The sequence below is a fragment of the Stegostoma tigrinum genome, chromosome 27 (assembly GCF_030684315.1).
Source record: "Stegostoma tigrinum isolate sSteTig4 chromosome 27, sSteTig4.hap1, whole genome shotgun sequence".
Lineage (NCBI taxonomy): Eukaryota > Metazoa > Chordata > Chondrichthyes > Orectolobiformes > Stegostomatidae > Stegostoma > Stegostoma tigrinum.
Window position 1 is genome coordinate 3792164 of NC_081380.1, and position 12785 is coordinate 3804948.

The 12785-nt window shown below is 44.4% G+C and overlaps 1 protein-coding gene across 1 annotated transcript in view; it reads right to left on the bottom strand.

The window, feature by feature from the left end:
• p2rx1 (purinergic receptor P2X, ligand-gated ion channel, 1) overlaps window positions 1-12785 on the bottom strand; it is a 74111-nt gene that overhangs the window by 33893 nt on the left and 27433 nt on the right. The window contains exon 2 of the mRNA XM_059655300.1: window positions 2392-2539. Coding sequence (XP_059511283.1) covers window positions 2392-2539 — 148 coding nt within the window. The remainder of the gene's footprint in view (window positions 1-2391; window positions 2540-12785) is intronic.

Consider the following 12785-nt stretch of genomic DNA (forward strand, 5'->3'; position numbering starts at 1 on the left):
AGTGCAGGAGCGCGACTCTGCAGGGAGGTGGCTGATGCGGCCACAGAGCGTGGCAGGGGCTGGGGCACAGTGCCGTCCCGCATGGTAGCAGCAGCAGCTGGTGGTGGAAGATGGCAGTTGGTGGCGAGTGGCGGTGAGGCCTGGGGTGTCACATGGACCTCAGGAGCGGTGGTCGGTGGCAAAGCCAGCTGGTGAGCGCAGGTAGGTCTTAACCCAGTGCGGGAAAGTATGCCCGGCATGGGAGAGAGTGAGTCCTATTGAGAAGATTTGTAGCTCAGGTTGAGGTTCTGGATGTGAGTTTGCTCGCTGAGCTGGAAGGTTCGTTTTCAGACGTTTCGTCACCATTCTAGGTAACATCATCAGTGAGCCTCCGACGAAGCGCTGGTGTTATGTCCCGCTTTCTATTTATCTGGTTAGGTTTCCTTGGGTTGGTGATGTCATTTCCTGTGTTGGTGATGTCATTTCCTGTTCTTTTTCTCAGGGGATGGTAGATTGGCTCCAAATCAATATGTTTGTTGATGGAGTTCCGGTTGGAATGCCATGCTTCTAGGAATTCTCGTGCATGTCTCTGTTTGGCTTGTCCTAGGATGGATGTGTTGTCCCAATCAAAGTGGTGTCCTTCCTCATCTGTATGTAAGGATACGAGTGATAGTGGGTCATGTCGTTTTGTGGCTAGTTGATGTTCATGTATCCTGGTGGTTAGCTTTCTGCCGGTTTGTCCAATGTAGTGTTTGTCACAGTTCTTGCAAGGTATTTTGTAGATGACCAAACCAGATAAATAGAAAGTGGGACATAACACCAGCACTTCGTCGGAGGCTCACTGATGATGTTACCTAGAATGGTGACGAAACGTCTGAAAACGAACCTTCCAGCTCAGCGAGCAAACTCACATCCAGTGAGTCCTATTGGCCCACGGCTTAAGAAAGGACCATAATGATTAAATTTTTAAGTTTATTTCTTCATTTTCCATTTTTATACTAAGAAGACAATAGTGTTGAATTTTTAAAACATATTTCTTTACTTTTCTACTTCTGTAATACAGATTTTGTACCTAGATACTTTATGTGTGGTGATACTTTGCACTTATAGGTATACATTTATACCCCATACTTGAGTGCACATGACAATCAAACTTATACCTAAATCCAAAGCCTAGGACCAGAGGTCATGGTTTCAGAGTTAAGGGACGAGGAGGAATTTCTTTTCTCAGAGGATTGTGGAAGTCTTTGCCATAAAGAGCTGTGGGAGCGGAGTCCTTGTGCATACTTCAGGCTGAGATAGATTCGTCATCAGTCGCAGGATCAGCAGTTACGGGGAAAGAGCAGGAGAGTGGATGAGAGGTATGACTGATCATCCATGATCCTGTTGAATGGCAGAGCAGGGTCGAGGTGCCTGAATGGCATACTCTTGTTTCTATTCCTTATCTCAAGAAACCCGTACATTCCCCAGGAAACCTGGCAGTAAAATAGATTGGGTGCATATTCTTTGGTAGGAGGCAAGGGGCAGCAATAGAAATTGCTCACAGATTTTACAGAGTTGTTCCGAGTTCCTGGTTTTGTTTTTGGTCAATTAGAAACATGGGGATTAGCAGAGAGGGGAAGACCCAGGCAGGTCAGCTCTCCTACACGTGACATGTTACAGCGACAATGAAATGGTTCATTTGTCATGAAAACCAATCCCCGTTAACCAATCCACAACATTCTGTCAATTGTGGTCCATTGCTTGTCTTTTCTGCCGAGTTCCATTTCCTGCCATCAGGAATTCACTAAACCGCTGTACTTACAGAAATAAAATCTCCAGGCAGGTCAAGACGAAGTTACTGGACATCCCCAGGACACAGATACCATCCCAGGATTCCACCCCTCAACCAGCCCACAGCCCAGGTCCTTAGTTATACAGGATCCAGATCATGGGGCCCTGGCCCCTGAGAGATGTCCTGTTCAGGCCCCAGAACTCTGACTCTGACCACAACAGTGTGACCCCCATATCACTGAACCCCAGTGCTCGGTTCTCCAGCTTGTCCCTGAAGATTGTGACAGCCAGGCTATGACCACCCACCGCAGCCCAGGATTCTGCCTCCTCCCCTTCACTGACTTCTGGCACGGACCCCCTGAAGACAACTCCAGGATTCTGGCCTGCAGGAATCAGGAGGAATTTGTCCCATGCAATGATGTGATCGCGTTTTAAATCAGCGCTGAGTGTGAGAACCCAGCTATAGAAAGACTAATGATGCCATTCAGTTGATCTCCTCAAAATTCGTTTTCGTTTTAATCAACCTGTTCAGAGATGTCATGACACAGCAGGAGGGACTTGAACCTAGGCCTCTGGGCTCAGAGGTAGGGACATGACACCAAAAGAGGCCCTATCCTCTCATTTCCAAACCAGTCTCACCTGTGATGGGAAGGAATAGTCAACAGCGTCCAAAATCCGTGGGCCAATGTTAGAGAGGTTCGTGAAGCCAATGCCTTTCACTTTAACTGAAACAGAGCTTATGGTGGAATCAGTGGACTGATAGCCTTTCTCATAGATGAAAACCCATCTGCAAGACAAGGAAGGAAAACTGTATCAGAGATAAAGGGAACTGCAGATGCTGGAGAATCTGAGATAACAAAGTGTGGACTTTGATGAGCACAGCAGGCCAAGCTGCATCTTAGGAGCACAAAAGCTGACGTTTCGGGACTAGGCCCTTCTAGCTTTGTGCTCCTAAGATGCTGCTTGGCCTGCTGTGTTCATCCAGCTCTACACTTTGTTATCAAGGAAGGAACACTGCATGCTTACCCTGCGTAACACCACATCCCCTCATGTATTCATGAACAATGATGACCCACTCACCCATCTGATATGCTCCACACAGCCTATAAATTACAACCCCACAGAATGGTGACAAACCCAGGCCAATTAGAGCAAAACCATCTTCTATCCAACCCCTTTGAGTGATCTGAATGGGAGGTGATGGCCTAGTGGTATTATCACTGGACTGTTAATCCAGAGACCCAGACAATGTTCTGCGGACCTGGATTTTAACTCTGCCATGGGAGATAGTGGAATTTGAATTCAATAGAAATCTGGAATTGGGTCTAAAGATGATCATGAAATGATTGTCGGGAAAAACCCACCTGGGTCACTCATGTCCTTTAAGGCCAGAAGTCACACAACACCAGGTTATGGTCCAACAGGTTTATTTGAAGACTCAAGCTTTCATCTTCAAATAAACCTGTTGGACTGTAACCTGGTGTTGTTTGATTTTTGACCTCGTCCACCCCAGTCCAACACCGGCACCTCCACATCATGTCCTTTGGGGAAGGAAATTGCCACCCTTACCTCGTCTGGCCTACATGTGACTCCAGACCCAAAGCAATGTGGCTGACTCTTAATGGCCCTCTGGGCAATTAGGGATGTGCAATAAGTGCTGCCCACCTCCCATGAATGAATAAAAAACAAACTAATTAACAATAAGTTGGGAGATCACTCCAGCTCTAACTAATGTTTCCAAAGTGTTACAAACAGAATTAGTTCCATAACTTTCATGGACTGGGTCACAGGGTCATTGGGATCACTGCTGATTGGCTAACATGATCCTGATCCCAGTCACTGGGCCTCACACCAAGGTCAACTCACTGGAAACCAGGCTGACTGAATCAGCATTGCTACAGGTTATAATTTCAAACTGTTGCAGAGCAGCAAATGCTCACTGCCCTTAGAGATCGGACACAATTTATTGTGAAAGAAAGCATTTCAGGATTGACCCATTGCTTTCTGGATCCACAGGACAGCAGGTGTAAACGTAGGTCCATCCTTCTGGAAGGGACAGGGCACGAGGGAGCAGATGTAGCACAGTTTGTTTTGGGCAGCATTTCAGTGATGCTATCCGAGTCTAGGGTTAAGGTTGGCACTCTCACCCCAAGTCAGAAAGTTGTGGTTACAAGCTTCGGTACAGATATTTGAAGATGAAATCTAGGCTGACGCTGCGCTGCAGTACTGGGACAGTGCTCTGCTGAAGGGTCTAGGCCTGAAACATCAGCTTTTGTGCTCCTGAGATGCTGCTTGGCTGCTGTGTTCATCCAGCTTCACACCTTATTATCTGGGGCAGTGCTGCTCTGTCAGAGGTTCTGTCTTTCAGATCAGGCTTTTACCTGCTTAGCGTGACTTAAAGAGATCTCATGATCCTATTTCTAAGAAAAGCAGAGGAATTCTCCCAGTGAACAGACAGGTTCTCATGGAGATGCAGATGAGCCTCTGAGGTAAACTATGATGTCACTGACAGTAGTCATGTGATAGAGGCTCTGCTAGAAGGTTGGAACCAGAGTTTGATAACACATAATGGCATCCATTAACATTTGGGATCAAATAATAGAGACAGGTGATGTGCAACTCTTTTTCACAGCTTTAGCACATTAGGAATGTAAGAACGGATGAAATGACATACAAACTAAACTGTCCCCTTCCACCACGGTAGACCCTCACCCTATCCATTTCATTCTCTCAATGATAGTTCCTGTGGAAGTGTTTCCTAATCTCCAAAGTAATTTGGCCAAACCACAGACAATTCATTCATTTGATCTCTCGGCTTAAAGCTTTGAGGATAGATGCAATAAGATGCTGGGCTTTCCAGTGCTGAACTTTCCTTGTCACAATGTGGGCAAGGTCACAGAACTGCCTTTCAAAGATCCCACTGCGTACATACTGAATTAACTCATCTTGTGTTCCTTCGAATGGTGCTCTGGTATGACCAGAAGGTTCAATTCCATGTGCTACCTTTTTTTTCACTCGTTTAGCTTTCCCATCTGTGCAGCTTAGGTGTCTCAGGGCGTGTAGCTCCCCCACTTTTGAGACAGAAGATCACAGGGTCACAGACTTGCTCAGCACCAAAGTCTTGGCTGACTCATCAGGTGACTTCAATTTAAGGTAAAATCAAGCGGACCGTTACAGGGTTTGGCCACTCTGAGTCTGTGATCAACATGCCGAGCAGATCTGATTGCAGTTATTCATGCTGAACTAAATCCTGTCTCCATGATTCTTTTTCACAAATGTGTTCACATGGTGTCTAGGTGTAGAGGGATGACAGTGAATTGATGCATTAATCCGTCCCGATCTTCTATTAACTTCAATGAAGATAAATCTCAGGAGAGACACTGCTGTTTGGCTATCACCCTTCAAAGTGTGACACAAAGTCAAGTCCTACTTTTTCAGGTGCTACCCATGTAGCTCCGAACGAAATATTCGTAATTGCCCAGCACAAATCCTCAGAGGAATTGAAGCAGTCCGTTGGGACGCCACCTACTGATCACGCTTACTGCTGCGTGCTCCTCTCAGTGTAATGGCCTCTGAGGCATTTTAGCAGCATGACTACAATCTCATTAACATCACAATGCTAAGCAAATGCCTGGAGCCCTCCTGTTAGAACACATTTTGGACAAAGCTCACATCAATCCGGTGACTGTTCAAGCTTGGAACTCGATGTTAATGATCGATAATAATTACGTCAAAAGGCAGCAAATTCTTTAGATCTGCAAGAATATTTTATTTACCGGATTGAGAAGCCAGCAGGATCAGAAGTGGATTCTCACAGCTTCCCCCCCTCTCTGTTCCTGCTGCCCTCCCCTTGGCAGTCACCAATGCCCCCCCCCACCCCACAACCACCACCACGTTGGATTCACTCTGGTGTTGCAGCTCCTGCTAGCAACCTTTCACCTCCTGTGTGACCTGTGCACTGTCTCTAAGGGCTTCACAGCCAATTAATCACATTTGAACTGTGTGCAATCATATAATTACCATCCCAACACAAAACAAGTGCACATTTCTATCATTACTGTGCTTTTGTTTCATTCATTCATGTTGTGTGGGAATTACTGGATGGCTAAGCACTTATTGCCCATTCCTAATGGTCCCACCTTTCCCTTCTCTCTAACCTCCTCCAGCCCAACATCCCTCCGAGATATTTGCACTCCTATCTTTGGGCAAGTGAGGCCTGAGTGATATGGGAGCCAATTGTTGGATGGGACTGAATCGACAGAATTGCGATAATGGTGCTTTCTCCAACTGGAAGAAGCTGACTGTTCTGGTGCCACAACAACTCATTGCATTTATTAATAGAGATTAACAGTGAAGGATTTGGTGATTGACTAGTAACCCAGAGGCTCAGGCTAATGCTCTTGGGATCTGGATTCAAACTCTACCAAATCTAGTTCGCCAATAATTCCAGTCCACTGTGTAAATGTCAATCTGAAGAGACTCACTTTCTAAGTGGCAGACAGGGGAGGCAATGGCCTAATGGTATCATTGCTAGACCTATTAACCCAGAAACTCAACTGATGCTCTGGGGGCCCAGGTTCAAACCCTGCTGTGCCAGGTGGTGAAATTTGAATTCAATTAAAATATGTCTGGAATTAAGAATCTACTGAAGACTATGAAACCATTGTTGGTTGTCATGAAAACACATCTGACCCACTAACATCCATTAGGGAAGGAAGTCTGCAATCATCTCATGGTCTGGCTCACATGCAATGTCAGACTCACAGCAACTGCCCTCTGAAGTGGCCTACCAAGCCGCTCGGATCTGTTAATTAACACAAAGTCTCAACAAGGAAATGAAATTGGACAGACCGCCTAATGTTGACCCAGACACTGGAAAAGATAACGGCAGAAACAGCCCTGTCAACAGTGCAAAGTCCTCCTCATTAATACCTGGGGGCTAGTGCTAAAATTAGGAGTGCTGTCTGACAGGGCAGTCAAGTAACAGGCTGACATAGTCATATTCACAGAATCATACCTTACAGACCATCACCATCCCTGGATAAGTCCTGCACAACAGATTCAACAGTGTGTACTATCTACCAAGATGCTCTGCAGAAATTCACTAAAAATCCTTAGACAGCTCCTTCCAAACCCACAATCACTTCCATCTAGATGGGCAAGAGCATCAGATACAGGGGAACACCATTGCCTTCAGGCTCCTCTCCAAATCACTCACCATCCTGATTTAGAAATATATCGCCATTTCATTACTGTTGCTGGATCAAATTCCTGGAACTCCCTCCCTGATGGCATTTTCGGTCAACCTACAGGACATGGACTGCAGCAGTTCAAGAAGGCAGCTCACCACCACCTTCTCAAGGACAAGTGGGGTCAGGAGACATATCAGCAATGCCCACAGTTCACAAGTGAATAAAAAAAGTCAGTGGGGATAGGTTAGGTGGATTGGCCATGCTAAATTGCTGGAAATGTTTCAGGATGCATAGCTTAGGTGGGTTATAGGAGATGGGCCTGGGTGGAATGCTCCAAGAGTCAGTGTGGACTTGTTGGGCCGAAGGGCCTGTTTCTACAATGCAGGAATTCTATGATTCTAAATCTGGATAATCAGTTTGGCTTCAAACATGACCAGATCATCTATTAATGCGATCGATGACATAGATTAGTCCCCAGGTGTGGGCAATTTTGGGATGTTGCCAAGTTCCTCATATTGACACATTAATGCCTCCAGTTTCACTGAATATCAGATTTGTCACCCGTGTTGAGGTACGAGAGAAGTTAAAACAATTTTGAAGCTGATGGTGTCATTGAGAAAATCCCCTATCCATTGTGGATTTGAACAGGGAGATCGGGTGACACAGAAGTGGTGATTTCAGATTCTACATCTGGCTTAAAGTAGTGAGCAAAGCTTTCATTCCACCTGTTTCTACCATCCAATAACTAGTGGCGACATTTTATTACCCCAGCGTTCGTGAAGCTCAATGTGTAGCAAGGCTGTGTTTAGACACCAATATCAGAACAAAGGCAATATTTCACAGCCTGCGTTCGCTACATTGGTGTGTTTTAATACCACAGAATGACCTACAGACTAACTCAGCACCTAGTGCATTGAAGGAGACATTTTCTTCAATTTTAACAAATGTTGAGGGAACACTCTACCTACTTAAAGATATTGTTACTCATGGAAGTGACAAAGCAGACCCTGATCAGATATTGTTAGTGGTGCTTTACTGGATACACACAGCACAATGTAATGTTCAACGATGACACATCCCTATTTGCCGTGCCTGACAAAAGCTGGAGTAAAACCCGTACACAACAATATCAAGGACAACGATGTGCTTGCAACATTGTTTATCATGAGCGAGTTGGCATTGGTCCTCGGTATGCCCAACTTTATCATACTCTATCATTCCCAAAGGTGGAGCGATCGGAAGCTGCTGCACAAAGCTGCACAACAGGAATAGAAAATAGCATAAACAATATTTGACATATTTAAAGATGAAAATAACATTGCTGCCAAACCTGAAACATTTCAGCGCACATGCAAAAATGTATGTTACAGCAGCTACGACAGGAATTCTGATAGGAGCTGTACATCGAAGCAGGCAAAATCACTTATACATCATGTCCATTGTCAGAAGCTGAACACAAATACTCTCTGGGACAGTGGGAATCATTATCTGGAGTATGTGCTAGTAAAAATCGGCACTTGTATTACTGCAGTAGAAAGTTTACTCTGCGTGGATTGTTAAACACCGTACATCATTCGCTGCTTCAGAATCTAATCAGCAACCTCTGTGAATCCATACATGATTAGATCACCTTCATCGGTTTGAGATGAGTATCTTAAATGTTCAGGTAATCAAGTACCTGCAGATATACTTTGTTGTGCTTGTTATTACATTAGTGAGAGACTTCTAGCATTGAAGACAATGTGATCGCAGTGAGTCTTGTTCTGTGAGAGAAGTAAAACCAGCGACAATGGGTTGAAGAAAGTAAGGCAGTACCTAAAAACTGAGTGGCTGTGTGAAGGAGTTCATCTGACGAGGATGAACTGTGCATGACAGTGCAAACTGTGTCCTGGGTTTACTAAACCACAGAGTTTACCAAAATCTCCTCGTGATCATTCAGCTCACATTATCCTCTGTTCACGAAACACTCTCGGAACTACTTTAACAAGTAATTCCCTGCTGCTGGCTGGGAGATGTGAAGGATTCCAATTCCGTAACCTTAGACCAATGCTTGTGGGGATCAAGCCCTATGTCAGAATCTGAAGCAAAAGGTGCACACTGACAATTCAGTGCAGTACTGAGGGAATACTGCTCGGTCAGATATACTGTCCACTGGGCAAGGCAATGTAGTTGAAGATACAGTTTTATAACATGAAATATGTGTTAAAATCAGTTTCATTAACAAGGGACAGACTACAAAAGCAAGGAGGCTATGCTAAACTTGTGTAAGACTATTTTGGCCCTAACTGGAGCATTGTGTCCAGCTCTGGGCATGGAAGGATGTGAGAGTGTTAGGGCTGGTGCAGAAAAGATCCATACGATTGGGATGATTAATGTAAGTTATGAAGATAAATTGGAGAAGTTGGGAGTGTTTTCCTTGCAGAAGAGATTTCTGAAAGGAAATCTGGTAGAGGTTTACAACATCATTCAGGACGTGGACAGAGTCAATAGAGCGAATCTGTTTCCAACTGATAAACAGATCGAGAATGACAAGACATAGATTTATATTGATTGACAAGGATTCAAAGAAAACCTCTGTCAACCAGCAGGTAGTTCAGATCGACACTGCCTGAGAGTGCGGTGGAACCAGGTTCCGTGGGAACCAGGCTGATCTTTGAAAAGGAGGAATATGCAAGGTTATGGGGAGGAGGTGAAAAATTGACGTTTTGGAGAGCTGGTGCAGTCATGATGGGCCGAATGGCTTCATTCTGCTCTGTAAGTCTGTGAAGTGTAGATGAAATATCAACCTGATGTCAAAACTTTGACCAGTCCCACCAAAAAACAAACTCACTCTTGTATATTCAGATTTCGACGCCTGAGATTTCTCATGTAGGTAATATCGTAAATGGTAATCCTTCGATTGTTTATATATCATGGAAAGGAGCCATTGATATAAAAATTAGTTGGTGCCCAGCTCTTTTTGTATAACTGGAATGTAAAAACAGCTTGCAAACACTGTTCCTTCAGTAGATACAGCCAGTGCGTACAGCTGCTGATTGTGAGTGCATTTTGAGCAAAGTTTTTGTGAGCTTTTTGTTTCAGGATGTGACCTGATCAAGAGCTTCCAAATGAAGATGATGATGCCCTGTAAATGAAGACTGCAGTTTATACAAGGGCAACAAGGTCAGATCAGGAACCAGAATGAAAAATGATCATTGAAGCTCAGTGGTCAGCACTGCTGCCTCTCAGCGCCAGGTTCAATCCCACCCTTGGTCTGTGTGGCGTTTGCATATTCTCCCCATGGTCTGCGTGAGTTCCCTCTGAATGCTCTGGGTTCCTCCTGTAGTCCAAGGATGTGAAAATGACATGAATTGGCCATGCTAAGTTGCCCATTGTGTCCAGGGATGTGTAAGTTAGGTGGCGTAGTCATGGGAAATACAGGGTTACAGGGATACGGTAGGGAGGTGGATCTGGTTGGGATCCTGTTGTGGACTTGATGGGCTGAATGGCCTGTTTCCACATGGGAGGGATTCTATGATTCTATGACATGAAAGGGCAGAAATTATGTTAAAATTTAAAGGAATTATTGAGGTGCTCGGTCTTGAATACATGCCTTAGGTCGTGTTAGCAGCGGGGATATGAAGGAGCTTTATTTTTATTAAAACATTAAACAGCAAACACAGAGGCGTCCCACGGAACAAAAATCAGATCCATAAATTAATGACTGTGAACTTAGCAAATCAGTAGAAAATGACAGAGGCACTGTGGATATATTTTAAAAGGGGACATACTGTAGGTAATTGAGCCAATAGAGCGAGCTACGTCAAAACTGCATTGAAAAGTGGTAACCTTAGCATACAGGCAGCGAGCAAACATCTTCACTCATGATAATGAATGTTTTTCGCATCTTCAGCTTCATTGGTGTGAGCAACACTCATTTAACAAATATTCAAATTTAAAAACAGAAAAATCAGGGCAGGACTTATATACTTAATGGTAAGGTCCTGGGGAGCATTGCTGGACAAAGAGACTTTGGAGTGCAGGTTCATAGTTCCTTGAATGTGGAGCCACAGGTTTACAGGACAGTGAAGAAGGTGTTTGGTATGCTTACCTTTACTGATCAGTGCATTGGGTATAGGAGTTGGGAGGTCATGTTGTGGCTGTACAGGACATTGGTTAGACCACTTTTGGAATACAGTGTTCAGTTCTGGTGTTCGTGCTACAGGAAGGATGTTGTGAAACTTGAAACGGTTCAGAAAAGATTTACAAGGATGTTGCCAGGACTGGAGTTTGAGCTACAGGGAGAGGCCGAATAGACTTGGGGTACATGAATTAGAAGGATTTAGAGGGATATGGGCCAAATGCTGGCAAACAGGATGAGATTTATTTAGGATATCTGGTTGGCATGGATGAGTTGGACCAAAGGGTCCATTTCCTTGCTGTATATTTCTATAACTTGATCAACAAACTAGTAGATTGCTGAGTCACATTACATCTGATTCCTGGTAAGAAATCCCAGAGCCTTGGCTCCCTCTTCAAAGCATTCCTCCCTGACAAACACGCGTAGTGCAAAGTTTAGAGAATTAATTCACAGCTCAAAGACCGGTGTGGGAGAAATGGATCAGACCCAGAGGGAGCTGGCACAGGTACAAGGGTGAAAAAACACAAAAAAACTGCTGGTGAAACTCAACAGGCCTGGTAGCATCTGTGGAGAGAGATATGGAAGAGCCATACTGGTCTTGAAACATTAACTTTCTCCTCTCTCTCTCTCTCTCTCTATCTCGCTCTCTCTCTCTCCACAGATGCTGCAAGAAGGGTCTAGGCCTGAAACCTCAGCCTTCCTGCTCCTCTGATGTTGCTTAGCCTGCTGTGTTCGTCCAGCTCTACACCTTGCTGCCAGACCTATTGGGTTTCTCCAGCATTCTTCGTATTTGTTTCAGGCCTCCAGTCTTTGTAGTAATTCACTTCTATTTGAAAAGAAGAGCTGTTCGACTGGTATGGGCTTTATTTGAACAATGTTAGAAGTAGAGTACTGATGAATCATGTCACTAAGGATATAGATAGGGCTTTACGCTAATTAGTGGGGGAGGGAATTCCAATCAAACGTGGTTAGAAATCAAAAAGAAATGACAGAGCAGAGATGCAGCATAGTGTAAAGGAGGCTGATAATCAGAATGTTACAGAAAGCATCGAAAGTATACACGAAAGAGTGTGGAAGAAATTCGAACCAGAGTCAGTAATAAGGGTACAAACGAAAGAACTGCGGATGTTTGTAAATCAGGAACAAAAACAGATGTTGCTGGAAAAGCCCAGTGGGTCTGGCAGTATCTGTGAGGAAAAGGATCAGAGTTAATGTTTCGGGTCCCCAGCGCCCCTTCCTCAGAACTCAGTAATCAGGGAAAGAGTCAAAGCTTAAGGCTCTTTATTTAAATGCATGCAGCAGTTGTAACAAGACAGATGAGTTGGCAGCACAAACATAAATAAATAGCTATGAACTGCTAGCTTAATGGAGACATGGCTACAAACCGATGAAGACCGGAAACTCAACATTCAAGGTTGTTGCATGTTTCTGAGGAATAGACAAATAGGAGGAGGAGGGATAGGCATGTATGTGCAATAGGTTGTGATGTGGAATAGGTGTGTGTGGAAACTAGTAGTAATAAATCATGGCTTTGAGCTGCCCATGGGGCCTTAAAGAATTACCTCACTGTAGGACAGAGTACAAATCAACAAATAATGGAGGCATGAGAGAAGGCCATTGCAATTGTCATGGGTGGTTCTAATCTGGATAGCGACTGGCCGAATCAGATGATCAAGGGTAATATGGAAGAAACATTTGTAGTGATTATCAGGGATTGTCTC